Source organism: Heterodontus francisci, chromosome 26, assembly GCF_036365525.1.
Source record: "Heterodontus francisci isolate sHetFra1 chromosome 26, sHetFra1.hap1, whole genome shotgun sequence".
NCBI lineage: Eukaryota > Metazoa > Chordata > Chondrichthyes > Heterodontiformes > Heterodontidae > Heterodontus > Heterodontus francisci.
In genome coordinates this window covers 54,368,127-54,383,077 of record NC_090396.1, presented here as the reverse complement: position 1 = coordinate 54,383,077, position 14,951 = coordinate 54,368,127, and the positions used below count along the sequence as shown (strand labels likewise).

At 42.6% G+C, this 14,951-nt stretch overlaps 1 protein-coding gene across 4 annotated transcripts in view; it reads left to right on the top strand.

The window, feature by feature from the left end:
* LOC137384367 (transmembrane channel-like protein 6) overlaps positions 1–14,951 on the top strand; it is a 112,211-nt gene that overhangs the window by 83,177 nt on the left and 14,083 nt on the right. For all 4 annotated transcript variants that reach the window (XM_068058301.1, XM_068058302.1, XM_068058304.1 and 1 more), the window contains 6 exons: positions 3,428–3,603; positions 6,762–6,846; positions 8,680–8,777; positions 12,058–12,153; positions 12,626–12,701; positions 13,047–13,180. In XM_068058301.1, the coding sequence (XP_067914402.1) occupies positions 3,428–3,603; positions 6,762–6,846; positions 8,680–8,777; positions 12,058–12,153; positions 12,626–12,701; positions 13,047–13,180 (665 nt within the window). The remainder of the gene's footprint in view (positions 1–3,427; positions 3,604–6,761; positions 6,847–8,679; positions 8,778–12,057; positions 12,154–12,625; positions 12,702–13,046; positions 13,181–14,951) is intronic.

The window sequence follows — 14,951 nt, the reverse complement described above, 5'->3', positions numbered from 1 at the left end:
CTTGCTCCTGTACTCAAATCCTCTTGCAATGAAGGCCAACATACTATTCGCCTTCCTAATTGCTTGTTGCACCTGAATGCTTGCTTTCAGCGACTGGTATACAAGGACACCCAGGTCTCGTTGCACCTCTCCCTTTCCCAATCTATCACCATTCAGATAATCAGCCTTTCTGTTTTTACAGCCACAGTGGATAACCTGACATTTATCCACTTTATACTGCATCTGCCATGCATTTGCTCACTCACCCAACTTGTCCAAATCATATTGGAGCCTCTTTGCATCATCTTCCCAGCTCACTTTCCCTCCCCCCACCCACCCCACAAGCTTTGTGTCGTCTGCAAACTTGGAAATGTTACATTTAGTTCCCTCACCCAACTCATTAATATACATTGTGAATAGCAGGAGCCCATGCACTGATCCCTGCGGTACCCCACTAGTCACTGCCTGCCACCTGGAAAAAGACCCGTTTATTCCTACTCTCTGTTTCCTGTCTGTCAACCAATTCTCAATCCAGGTTTGCAGGTCAGATATCTCATCAGAGTTTTGCAGAGTCATTGCTGAATCTCTTTGCAGCTCTAATTGTAGATTTGACCATGGACAGAGTCTATTATCTGAGTCTTCATGCAAGAGATATACTGGACTGCGTCACTTTCGAGTTGAAATGTCTCATTATATTCCCTGTATAATCAGCTGTGATTGGATTATGGTTAATCTAGCATGATATGGTGTAATGACAATTCCCATTGCCCATGCCACCCACTATTGTGCAAAAATAATCATCAGACACTGAATAAAGTCAGGGTGTGTTTTTCATGGTGTAGTGTGAAGTGAGGTAATAATCATACCTTGAATTTAGAAAATGGTTGTAAACCACACCGATTTACTTCAGCATTACATCATACCACCCAAACTTCTTGATAATTCCTACCTTATAATCATCCCAAGTTATTCAATTATTCTGTAAATGCATCTGCAATGTATAATGGTGACAGAGTATGTCAACATCAACAAGTAGAGTTTCTACAAATGAAATGTAGGAACATGGAAGCAAAGATTTGTTTTCCAGAAATATAGAAATCTGAAACATAAAAATTAAATGCACAGCATCTGTAAAGAAAAAGGACAAGTTTGTAGTTGGGGTGCAAAACTTCGTTCAGAAACAAAAAGGAAAGAATTTTAGTTAGGTCCAGAGAAAAGAAATGAAAAACCCAGCTAAGAGAGGAACAAGACTTGGCCCATATTCCTGGAGAGAAGACAGTAAACCGAGTAATCTTAAAAATGCTGCAAATTTTGAAGAATTTCTGTTCTTTGCTTCAGTCTTCTTTTTCCAACCCTGAGGAACTCCAACACTTGGAGATGAATCTGATCTGAGTTGTACTTTTTGGGAAGGAGCTGATGGAAATTTGTCTGGTGTTGGGTATTGGTGGCTGGGGGGGTGGGAATGATGGAGCAGTTCCTTTTGCCACACTCTCCTATCACCATGTTGCCAGCTCAAGGTGACAATTGCCAGAAGCCTTGGTTCTGCTGAAAAAAAGATGGATAGGAATGTACTTCAAGATAGTTTTAATAGTAGTTTAGAAGATGCTAAAAAGCAGAAATATGCAACTTGAGAGATTCTCAAGAATCTGTTGCATACAATCACAAATGAATATATATATATATATAGGCATTCTGCATCTGCAGTTTCCATTCTTTAATGTCTATGATTTGCCCTTTAAACTCATTACCAATGCCTCCTTTCCATAAGCCTAGCATTATGTTGAGCTTTGTCATGCAGTTTTGTGTCAGAGCAGAGGAATTGTCAAAATATTATTATAGTAGACCAGAGTTATTAAAGCATTAGTAGAAACTGACATAACATGCTGCTTTATATTATAAAGCTGAAACAGTTTAAAATGTTGATGTACCAAGTTGTGAGAACACGGCTTGAATGGTTAGTGTCATAATCAGTATAAGATAGTGCCAACTGGAGAATAAATCATTAATTCTTTAATATGTTGGTGAATTCACTCAGTTACTTCTTCAATAAAGGTCCTTCCTATAGATAATTCGGCAAGGCTTTGCTGATTGGATAAAGTTCATGACAGAATGGATTAAAATTATGCTAAAAGATCCCCTCAGTTCATGGACGCAGAATGGAAGGGAGCAATTGGTCTTGTTCTGTGACCTTGCTAAATGCTAATGTTGTCTGTCAGTGTTTTTCATTTTGATTTGATGTGGTATGTTGGAGAAAGAGGACACCTTCAGTTGCAGAGTGGCTTAATTGATTACTCCATCAATGCTTCAGTAAAGATTTAGAAAGAAAGCAACTGTATCATTGAAATGACAACCATTGGTGTATGCTAAAGTTTTTTAATTTGATGCTTGTGAAGCGATGAATTCAATAAATCTATTAAAATGTTTATACTCGAATGAGTCATACTTTGTGGTTTGAATTTTATTGCAAGCTTCCAGTCATAAATGATCTGTGCAGGAATCCATTCATTAATTGGTGAATGAATTACAGATTATGACATGAAAAAGGGGTCGAGTGTGTGTCAGAAACCACTAGCGTAAAGGTTAAAAGATCTCCGAGATCCTCTGGTCTATGTGATTGTGTTGTAACCTTGTGATTGACATCATTTATTACTAAAAAGGGAAACCTTCTGAATTCAAGTTAAACTCATTGATATTCATGATTAGTATTGATTTGACATCATATGGCAGGACTGACATCTGGTACCTTAAACCCATGTGTATGCCCCAATTATTTATTTCTCTCTCTATCAAACTTTAATTAAAAGTTTTAAAAAAATCATGGTATTTTACTTTCTGGTTTGCTGACTGTGAGAATACTTCAGTGTAATTGGCTGCTGACCTTGTCAGATGACATCACTTGCTGAATGCCTGGAGATCCCCCTTTACTTGGCACCAGGTTCAAACTGATGTTGGGAAAGAGAAAATCCACACCACAGAGATCGCTAGATCCTGATATCCGGGCCAGTAAATTAACATTTTTAAGCTTTGCAGGATATATCATGATGACAGTGATTTTATAAGAACTCTCTTCATACTTCCTTAAGTTAAATTGCCTGTTCTTTCACGTGAAGTTTCATAGCTTGATGAGAATTTCTACCTTGTCCCTTCTAATTTAAAATAAGTAGCATCTGGAAACTGTAGCTGTCTTACAAAGAATTGTAAATTGCCATTTTTATTTTTACAAGTAAACAAAATTATGTCCTACTGTAAAGTCCCACGCTGTCTGTGAAATTAGCAACTTTACAAGTTTTGCTGATCAGTTTTCCAAATTTCAATGGGGAAATGTCTATTTATATAACAGAGGTAACCAGCGTTTATTTTTTGTAAGTTTTTTGAACTCAAATTGTTCTTGTGCTTTTGAGTCATTTAAAAGCCTGTCTTCAGCTGAGTAAAATTTTTTCTATTTTAGGATTATTCAAAAAAAATCCAACAGAGCGTGCCCGAGAAGCAAGTGGAGAGCAGCTTGCTAACACTTCCCGTGCTCGTGTCAGTTATTAATCTTGTAATGCCATATATTTATAACCTAATTGGGTTACTGGAAAAATATGACTTCCCACAGCAACAAATCTATGTTGCCATTACCAGGTACGAACACTTTGTATTTTTTATCTAATGTTAGGGACAACTTGATCTTCCAAGAATTGCAATAACGTTGTATGTTGTGTTTTATTTTTGCTCAGTACGCACATTATTTTTCTTCCCTTTCTAAAGGGTTCACAGCTTTAAGAGACACATATCCAAATGAGAGCACAATGTGTGTCCATGTGCACATCCTGGATGACACAATCAGATTCTTATCTGTGTCTGCATTGAAGGCCGGAATCTTATGGGACTGTTTGGGGGTGGGGGGGGGGGTGCGGGGAAACGGATGCCGCGGTGGGGATGGGGGCACATAAAATAGGATGGAAGATGTCGGACAGGAAGTCCAACGTTGTGATTTCCCTTCTGGATTTTACTGACTTGGAGGGAGGACTTCGCCCGTCCTCACAGCAGGAAGGCAATTAAGGTACTTTAGAGCCCAATAGACAGCAATGTTATTCCCCGGTTTGCATTTAACTGATGGTTCATGGGTGCCACAGGGCTTCAGGGCATCGCCTGGTGAAAGGAGGTGGGAGCTGAGTGTTGGCTTCACTGGAAAGCTATCGGGTGGTGCTGCGTCACTTAACAGTGAGGATGGAGGAGGGAGGGCATCAGGAATCACTTGGGAGTGGGGGCCAAGGTGCCAGCTACACGGGGAGCCATACTAGAGGGCCGTTGGGGCAGTGCAACCTCATCAGAGGTGACAATTGAGGGGCAAGTGGGGGGAGCGTTTGCCATGAAGACCCTGCACTTGGAGAGGTAACCTGTCATGGTCCTTATTCCCGCTGGCTTCGATGTCCCTGTGAGCAGGAGGAGCAGCATTGAGGGATGGAGGTGCAGGCATCAGCAGGAACCCCACTCCAGAGACCTGAGCACTGACCCTTCAGTGAAAATCAAGGGTATGCTGTACTGTGGGAGGTGATCTCAATTCGGATGAGATACCAGTCTACCCTCTGGTGCATGTCAAAGATCCCACAACGCAATTCCAAGAAGAGCAGGGAAGTTCTCCTATTGTCCTGACCAACATTATCCCCTCAACCAATACCAATAAAACATTATATGCTCCCTTATCTCATTGCTATTTATGGGATCTTGGTGTGTGCAAATTGGCTGCTGCATTTTCCTATATTACAACAGTAACTGCACTTGAAGAGTGTTTCATTGGCTGAGGTCATGAATGATGCTAGATAAATACAAGTTTATCTGTTTCTTCTTAAAGATTTATTTTTCAGTAACTGTTGCTAATATTTTTTATGTAGTATAAGTTAGTAAATAAACCATCACATACATATATGAAGTACAGCGCACAATGGTAACTTTTAATTATTCAAAGTGACCTTGAGCCAAGAATGTGCAGTAAAATATTTTGTGTAAACCTGAGGTCCCCAACATCACAGATGCCAGTCTTCAGCCAATCCGATTCACTCCAAGTGATATCAGGAAACGGCTGAAAGCACGGGATACTGCAAAGTCTATGGGGCCCTATTCCAGCAATAGTACTGAAGACGTGTGCTCCAGAACTAGCCGCACCCCTAGCCAAGCTCTTCATTACAGCTACAACACTGGCATTGCCAAGGTATGTCCTGTGCACAAAAAGCAGGACAAATACAACCTGGCCAATTACTGCCCTATCGGTCTTCTCTCGATCATCAGCAAAGTGATGGAAGGCATCGTCAACAGTGCTATCAAGTGGCACTTGCTTAGCAATAACCTGCTCACTGATGCTCAGTTTGGGTTCCGCCAGGGCCACTCAGCTCCTGACCTCATTACAGCCTTGGTTCAAATATGGACAAAAGAGCTGAACTCGAGGTGAAGTGAGGTGAGAGTGACTGCCCTTGACATCAAGGCAGCATTTGACCGAGTATGGCATGAAGGAGCCCCAGCAAAACTGGAGTCAATGGGAATTTGGAGGGAAACTCTCTGCTGGTTGGAATCGTACCTAGCGCAAAGGAAGATGGTTGTGGTGGTTGGAGGTCAATCATCTCAGTCCCAGGATATCGCTGCAGGACTTCCTCAGGGTACTGTCCTAGGCCCAACCATCTTCAGCTGCTTCATCAATGACCTTCCTTCAATCATAAAGTCAGAAGTGGGGATGTTCGCTATTAATTGCACAATGTTCAGCACCATTCGCGACGACTCAGATACTGAAGCAGCCCGTGTCCAGATGCAGCAAGACCTGGACAATATCCAGGCTTGGGCTGATAAATGACAAGTAACATTTGTGCCACAATGACTATCTGAAACAAGAGAGAATCTAACAATCTCCCCTTGATGTTTAATGCCATTACCATTGCTGAATCACCCACTGTTAACATCCTGGGGATTACCACTGACCAGAAACTGAACTGGACCAGCCACATAAATGCTGTGGCTACAAGAGCAGGTCAGAAGCTGGGAATTCTGTGCTGAGTAACTCACCTCCTCTTCCCAATGCCTGACCACCATCTACAAGGCACAAGTCAGGAGTGTGATGAAATATTCTCCACTTGCCTGGATGGGTGCAGCTCCAACAACACTCAAAAAGCACGACAGCATCCAGGACAAAGCAGCCTGCTTGATTGGCACCCCATCCACCATCTTCAACATTCACTCCCTTCACCACTGACGCACAGTGGCAGTAGTGTGTACCATCTATAAGATGGACTGCAGCAACTCACCTTTGACATCACCTTCCACACCCATGACCTCTACCATCTAGAAGCAGCAGATGCATGGGAACACCACCACCTCCAAGTTCCCCTCCAAGCCACACACCATCCTGACTTGGAAATATATCACCATTCCTTCACTGTCACTGGGTCAGAATTCTGGATCTCCCTTCCTAACAGCACTATTGGTGTACCTGCACCCCAAGGACTGCAGTGGTTCAAGAAGGCAGCTTACCACCACCTTCTCAAGGGCAATTAGGAATGGGCAACAAGTGCTGGCTGAGCCAGTGACACCCACATCCCAAAAACGAATTTTAAAAGTAAAGTACGGATAGCTCTGTAGAATAGGAACTTGCTTCTCCTTGAAGCAGCGAATCCAGAGTAAGTGCTATTCCAAACTATTTTGCCCTGTATAATGGCAACGAAGGACCCTGCGTTTTGAAGGTCCCATGATGGATAGTTCATTTTATTTTCTCTGATACGATTGTGTGATTTTTTGTTTTTGTTTTAATGCAGAAATCTACTGTTGAAGATGTCCATTTTAGGACTGCTTTGTTTTCACTGGCTAGGAGGAAATACCATAAAAATAGCAGAAATATCAGTAAGTAAAAAAGACAGGAATGAGTTTAACCAAAATAATACTGAAGGTTCTACATCACCTGTTTACAAAAAAAGTTGAATCGCTTTGACAATGTCTTCATTGAACTTTGATATCCTCACTTTCTAAGAATACAGAAGGTATTTGCACTGTAGATAATTTAGTTAGCTAGCACACTCACTCAGCCGACCTGGATTTTTTTTCAAACTTCACAAAGTTGTTTTTATTTATAGTTGCATGATGATGCACATTTTAAATGAAACCATGCTGAAAAGTGGATGACATTTTAATTGTTATTAGCCATTTTTAACCATAATTTCTGCCCACCATTGTCCTAAATCATCCTGTTAAATGGAGGTGATGGTTATCTGGTTTGTATTATTCCCTCTGATTCAGTACAAACTGTTCATATAATGTGGGCTGAAACAGAAATGCTGTTACTGAAGTGATGTTTTTATCTCAGAAAAGTAACCTTTTATAAAAGCTCAATTTTTTCCCAGCCTTTCAATGACCAGCACAGTTCAAGTGTGTTATATTTAATATTGGCTGCAGAGCTACCTACGTGTCTTTTACTGCTTCTATAACCGGGATTTTATCCAAGCAATGGGGGGGTTTCTGTCTTTGGCAAAAGTGCCACCAAGAACACCGCGTTAGTCCTTCGGTGGGAGGTCTGCCAAATCAAGTGCCAGTTAGGCACTTAAGTGGACAGCAGCGGGCCCTCCCCAGGGTCAAGGACCCAGGTGACAAAAGTTCTGCTCTCTGAGAGTGGCCTGCGAATCACTGCAGAGGTGGTGGCTGCTGCCAGTGAAGTGCCACCCGAGGCCCAGGAGCGGTGCTGATAGATCAGGGCAGGAGGGAGGGTATCATGGGGTGGGAGTCATAAAGTCATAGAGAGATACAGCACCGAAGCAGGCCCTTCGGCTCAACGAGTTCGCGCAGACCATCAACCACCCATTTATTCTAATCCTACATTAATCCCATTTTCCCTCTCACATCCCCACCTTCCCTCAATTCTCCTTCCACCTACCTACACTAGGGGCAATTTTTTTTTACAATGGCCAATTTACCTACCAACCTGCAAGTCTTTTGGCTTGTGGGAGGAAACCGGAGCACCCGGAGGAAACCCACGCAGACACAGGGAGAACTTGCAAACTCCACACAGGCAGTACCCAGAACTGAACCTGGGTCGCTGGAGCTGTGAGGCTGCGGTGCTCACCACTGCGCCACTGTGCGTCAGTGGGGAGTGGGGTGTAGAGAGATCAGCAGCAAGGGCAGGGGTTTGGCACTCAGCAGGTCCCCCCTTTGCAATGACGGGTCCCTCGTTCGGGCACTGAGTGCCTTTTAACGAGGGATTCGCCACCCCTCACCCGAGCCGGCAAGCAACCTGCGTGGTTTATCTTGCCGTGTTTCCTATGCAGCGACGGGTCCACCTGCCACTGGGCTAATTGTGGTAGTGGGATGAGTCCCTTAATTGGGCATTTCGGAATTAATTTTGGAAGAGATGTGACCCCCCCCCCCCCCCCCCCTCGTCACCATCCCACCCAATTACAGGCTCTCCCTGCCTCCAAACCTGCTGCAGGGAATAGCATAAAATTCCCCCCTATGTCTCAGATTTTTTTTTTTTAAGAAGGAGCACCTTTTGAATGGGATAACTAGATGATCCATTTTACTTCCCTTCTGAACAATCTTGTGTAATATTGTCACAGTTGAACTTGGAAAAACTGATTTGTAATCTCTTGCATTTCAGGATAGGATACATATAGGACTTGCATTATGAATTTTGCATTGTCATGTCAAACACTTAACTCTCCATGCCTTGTTTGTTTTTTGCTTCAGTGCTGGGAAACCTTTGTAGGGCAAGAATTATACCGTTTGGTGATGGTAGATTTTATATTCATTGTATTGGATACAGTTTTTGGAGAATATGTCTGGAGGTGAGTTTTATATGTCTGAGAGGACATCTGTTAATATTTACTCATGCCCTTTAACAGTCTGTAGGCCATATAAACTTTTAACCAATTGTGATGCAAAATGTGTCACTTTTACACTGAGAGGCATACAAAACTGGCTTAGGGTAATATGCTTACTGGTTTTTCCTTTCTTCCATTGAGATGTACCTTTCTTTGGTATAATTAGGTGACACGAACAATGTGAAGGATCTGGAATTACAATCAATAACAACGGGTTCCTTTAGTCGTGGTGTTGGCTCAACTCTGAATGATGATGTAACTCCCTCACGCTATTGAGTTTGAGATTAGAGATTAGGTTAGAGATACAGCACTGAAACAGGCCCTTCGGCCCACCGAGTCTGTGCCGAACATCAACCACCCATTTACTATTCTTTCAGACCAAGTCCCTGATGTTGCAACCAGTTTAACCAAACATTCAAAACTAATCATTAGAAGTGCACAGTAAAATCTGTGTGTCTCCTTTACTCTCTTCACTGCCGCAGTCCTGCTACATCTAAGAAAGTAGAGTGTCCAGCCCACACAAAAGCAAAATACTGTGGATGCTGGAAATCTGAAACAAAAACTGGAAATGCTCTGCAAGTCTGGCAGCATCTGTGGAGAGGGAAGCAGATTTAATGCTTCAGATCTGTGACCTTTCATCAGAACTGTTCTGATGAAAAGTGGCAGACCTAACCTTAATACCATTGCTCTCTCCACAAATGCTGCTCGAGTTTCCAGCCTGTTCTTTCCCAGCTGGTAAGCACTGTGCAAGGATGGCTTGAGGGAGAATCACCATCTACTACTACGCACCCCCTCCCCCCTTCACTCCAATGAAACGAGAAGAGGAACTGCGCTGGAACCAGTGGCCTGGCAAATTGTAGAGCTAGGACTTTAAACTAAATAGTTGGTGGGTCGGGGGAGGATTCAGGTGAGAGAAGTTTTAAAAAGTTAACGAGAAAGGACAAGGCAATAGTGCAGGGTAACAATATGGGTAATGCTAACCAGAGTGTGACAGGAAGGAGCAACAGCAAATAGGATCAGACTAGGGAAAAGATAGAATTAAAGACTCTTTATCTGAATGCACACAGCATTCGTTACAAGATGGATGAATTGATAGCACAAATGGGTATGAGACGCTTGCAGAGTTGTGAAGGCTGGAAACTAAATATTCAAGGGTATTTGCCATTTCAGAAAGGTAAGAAAAAAGGAAAAGGAAGTGGGTAGCTCTGTTAATAAAGGATGCGATCAGTACAGTAGTGAGAAATGATCTTGGTTTGGAAGATCAAGATGTAGATTCAGTTTGGGTGGAGATAAGAAATAGCAAAGGAAAGAAGTCACTGATGGGAGTAGTTTCTCGGCCACCTATCAGTAGCCGCACTGTAGGACAGAGTATAAATCAAGAAATAGTGCGGGCTTTTAAGAAAGGTACAGTAATAATCATGGGGGAATTTTAATCTTATCAACTGGACAAATCAGATTGGCAAAGGTTGGGTTGAGGATGAGTTCATAGAATTTATTTGGGCAGTTTCTTAGAACAGTAGGTTCTGAAACCAACCAGTGTGCAGGCTATTTTAGAACTGATAATGTGTAATGAGAGAGGATTAATTAGTGATATCATGGTGCAGGATCCACTAGGCAAGAGTGATCATAACTCGATAGAATTTCATTTTCAGTTTGAGAGTGAGAAACTTGGCTCTGAAGCTAGTGTCTTAAACTTAAATAAAGACAATTAGAAAGCTATGAAGACAACATTGGCTGCAGTAGACTGGGAAAATAGGTGGAAAAGTAACACAGTAGATAAGCAGTGGAAGATATTTAAGAAGGGGAAAGACGGTGGCGTAGTGATAATGTCACTGAACTATGTCTGTGTCATGTCTATGAACATGATTGGATAAAGGGACTGAGTGCATTGTAGCCAAATTTGCTGACGATACAAAGATATGTAGGGAAGCATATTGTGAGGAGGACACAACGAGTCTGCAAAGGGATATAGATAGGTTAAGTGGACAAAAATTTGACAGATGGAGTACAATGTAGGAAAATGTGGGGTTGTCCACTTTGATGGGAAGAATAGAAAAGCAGAATATTACTTAAATAGAAAGAGACTGCAGAATGCTGTGGTACAGAGGGATCTGGGCATCCCTCTATATGAATCACAAAAAGTTAGCATGCAGGTACAGCAAGTAATTAGGAAGGCAAATGGAATGTTGGCCTTTATTGCTAGGGGATGGACTATAAAAGTAGGGACGTCTTGCTACAACGGTGCAGGGTGTTGGTGAATACGGTGTACAGCTTCAGCCTCCTTATATAAGGAGGAATATACTTGCATTAGAGGCAGTTCAGAGAAGGCTCACTAGGGTGATTCCTGGCATGAAGGGGCTGCCTTATGAGGAACAGTTGGGCAGGTTGGACCGATACTCATTGGAGTTTGGAAGAATGGGAGGTGATCGTATTGAAACATATAAGAATCTGAGGGTGTTTGACAGGGTAGAGGGTGCTTCCCCTTGTGGGGGAATCTAGAACTAGGGGGCAGAGTTTCAAAATAAGGGGTCTCCCTTTTAAGACCGAGATGAGGAGGAATTTCTTCTCTCTGAGAGTCATTAATCTTTGGAATTCTCTTCCCCATAGAGCAATGGAGGTTGGGTCATTAAATACGTTCAAGGCTGAGCTAGACTGATTTTTGACCTACAAAGGAGTCGAGGGTTATGGGAGGGCTGGTAGGGAAGTGGAATTAAGGCTACAATCGGATCAGTCATGATCTTATTGAATGGCAGAGCAGGCTCAAGGGACCCAATGGCCGACTCCTGCTCCTATTTCTTATGCTCTTGTAAGAGGAGACACTATGGACTTGGCTCAGTGCATCTTCACAGTGCAGTGGGCATCGAGCTTTATCTCCACTATACCTGAATGCTTTATATTTGTGCTGCAAAGCACTATGCTGCCTTTAACAATCTGATTTTTAAAAGATGCATTAATGTTGAAATTCCATTCAGCTTCAAGACTGTACATACAGCGAAGTTTGTAGGAATGTGGTACAAACCTTAGTGTACTTGTTGCCAGTTGTCTTTCTGTTTACTGAAAGTAACTTGTCAAAGAATCCTGAACAGTCCTAGATACTGAGCCTAAAATGTCAACAATCACTCAGCATTCTGCCTATATTCATTAGTAGTTGTGATCATTTTGTGCAGAAGAGAAAGCAGTTCAGTAAAGTTTGAGCGTAAGCTTCAGTGCCATTTTAATCGTTTCTCCTTCCTTCGCTATCCAGGGTAATTTGCATTAAACTGCTGAAAAGGAAAAGAAAGCCTGAGTTTGACATTGCCAGGAATGTGTTGGATTTGATCTTTGGACAGACTCTCACTTGGTAATAACATGTTTGATGCTACATTGATGTTTAAACACTGATAGCACCACCTGCTGGAAAACTTAACTAGTGGTTTTGTGATAACTGCACCAGCTGGTGTGATCGTGAACTGCACGCATCTTGACAACCCCAAGTTTGAATCAGTCTCTGCTGAGTTAGCTGTTCTCAGGTGGGCAATGGCGGGAATGCTGCACTACTGGCTGAATCTGATTGTAGTGTCCTCACCATTGCCCAGAAAGTGTGCAGACCTCAAGTGAGCACTTGGGTTTGACAGCGATGCTCCGCGTACAAATAACCTGCTATCATTCACTGGCTATGTTTAAAAGGGAAGAATGGTTACTTAGGCAATGTATTAGAAGGCTGCCAGATCTGCACAACACAGTGGGGAGTCGATCTTTCAGAAGGGAGAGTGGAAAAAGACAAGAGAAATATGATTGAGCTTCCTTTTAACTCAGCTCTGTTTATTTTGTAGGTTGGGTCTCCTGTTTGCACCTTTGTTGCCTGCAATACAAGTAATCAAATTTATTGTTGTCTTCTACATAAAAAAGGTAATTTCCGCATTTGTAGACCTGCTGACAATTATAGGATATACAGGAGATAGCGTAACTTAGTTGTCCACTTTTAGAAATTGCCTTTGCTTTGAATTTATTTTGACCTTCAGTCTGTGCTGTTAGTTAATTTATGATGCTCATTTTTGCCTTTTTTTTTTGGCCTGAATATGAAGCACCATTGCCAGCCTGCATATTTTGTTAATGGGGTTGGGTATATGTGCTTTTCAACTCTTGCTAGGGAACCAAAACGTATCCAGCTGTTTAAAAAATGTACCAAATTGTAACGATTGATCTGTGTGATACAGCGGACTTGCATGAACAATGTTATTCTGTCTTTTTCAGTTCAGCTTGATGATGAACTGTCAGCCTCCACACAAACTCTGGCAGGCATCTCATATGATGACAATCTTTATTAGTCTTCTGTGTTTCCCATCGTTCATTGGAGCTGGTGTTGCTTATTCCTATGCTATATGGCGGTAAGTATAATGCATGGTTAATTTTATAGCCAAAATCCTGTCAAAATGATGATTCAGCTGAGTTGAGAGTATTTATGTTTAGTTTTTTTCTGCTATTCATCGAAATTCAGGAACTAATGCCAGGATTTTGTCCTGGCGACGGGGGTCTCGACCTTGGGAAAAGCTCTGTCAAGAGCCCCGCATCACCACCTCTGGGGAAGGCCTGTCAAATCAACTGCCAATTAGGTACTTAAGTGGAAAGCGGAGGGTCTTCCCAAGATCAAGGACCCTGGCGATGGACATCCCGCATGCTGAGAGCTGTCAGCCAATCAGAAGCTGGCAGCTCGTTCACTGAGCAGCGCCTCCATGGAGGTGGTGGCTGCTGCCGATCCTGGACTCGCCCAAGGCCTTGGAACCAGGCCACAGATAAATCGCAGTGGGAGGGGTTTTTCAGGGTGGGGGGGGGGGCATAGAGGAAAGGGGTGTAGGGGGGTCGACAGCAAGGGCAGGGGGGTGGCTACCAGCAGGCCCCCTCTCCCCAATGCCAGGTCACTTGGTTCGACATTGTGCCTTTTAATGAGGGACGCCACCTGGAGCTGGCAGGCAGTCTGCATGGGTTTGCTTGGCGTGGTTCCCGTGCAGCGACAGGCCCGCCTGCCACTGGGCTAATTCCGGCGGTGGTGGCGCGATGAGGCCCTTAATTAGGCATTAATTGTCCACTTAAGGGCCTCAATTGGCAATGAGGTAGGAAGGCGTTCACAGGCCCGGACCCTGCCACCATCGCGCCCGATTATATGCTCTCCTCGCCTCCAAACCCAACGTGGGAGAGAGCGTAAAATTCCCCCCAAAGTTTTTATTGGAGCCAATACTGCAATCTGTCAAATAGTATGTTGGCATAATTTTTCACTTCTAAGCTAGCTCACTGCATGGGCTGCCCTATAAGTCTCAGAAAATAGAGATTTTCCATGGCACATTCCCTTCTCAATGAATTACAGAACTGTAAATTTGTGATGGTTGCAGATGTCTTGAGTCCACGTTCTGCTGAATTAGTGTTATGGCTTCAGGACAGTAGGGCTATACTGCAGAATATTTGCGGTTGCTGCACCCGTCCTGTCTTTATTATATCTACATATTAGTTTACAGGTTACTTATCATTGATAGTCAGCCTGTTGCTTATCAGTGTAAAATTAACACTTGTCCAGCCATGTATGTACTGAACATATCTATCAGAAATCGCAAATAGTGTACCCTTGGAGCAAGCCCCTGTCATATTCCTTTTCTGACTGATTCTTTTATGAGGCAAAATTTAACCCATATTTCAATCAATGATTCTTGTTCAAGTGGGGTTTGACTATAACCATGCAACAGTTATGCAATTTACATAACACCAGTAAAAGTTATTAATTATGAGGGCATGCAAGCAGAGATAGCTAAAAGGAACTGGAAAATTAGGTTCAGGGATAGGTCAATAGAGATGCAGTGGCAGACATTTAAGGGGACATTTCAGAATACACAGAATGGATACATTCCAACAAGAAAGCAAAATTCCAAGGGGAGGACCCACCATCCATGGTTAACTAAAGTTAAAGATTACATGAGACTTAAAGAAAAAGCATATAATTGCGCAGAGATGGGTAGCAGGTCTGAAGATTGGACAGAATATAAAAAACAGCAAAGAATGACTCAAAGATCAATAAGGAGGGAAAATAAGTGTTTGAGAGAAAGCTAGCTAGAAATATAAAAACAGATAGTAAGAGTTTCTATACATATTTTAAAAAAAGAGTTAACAAAG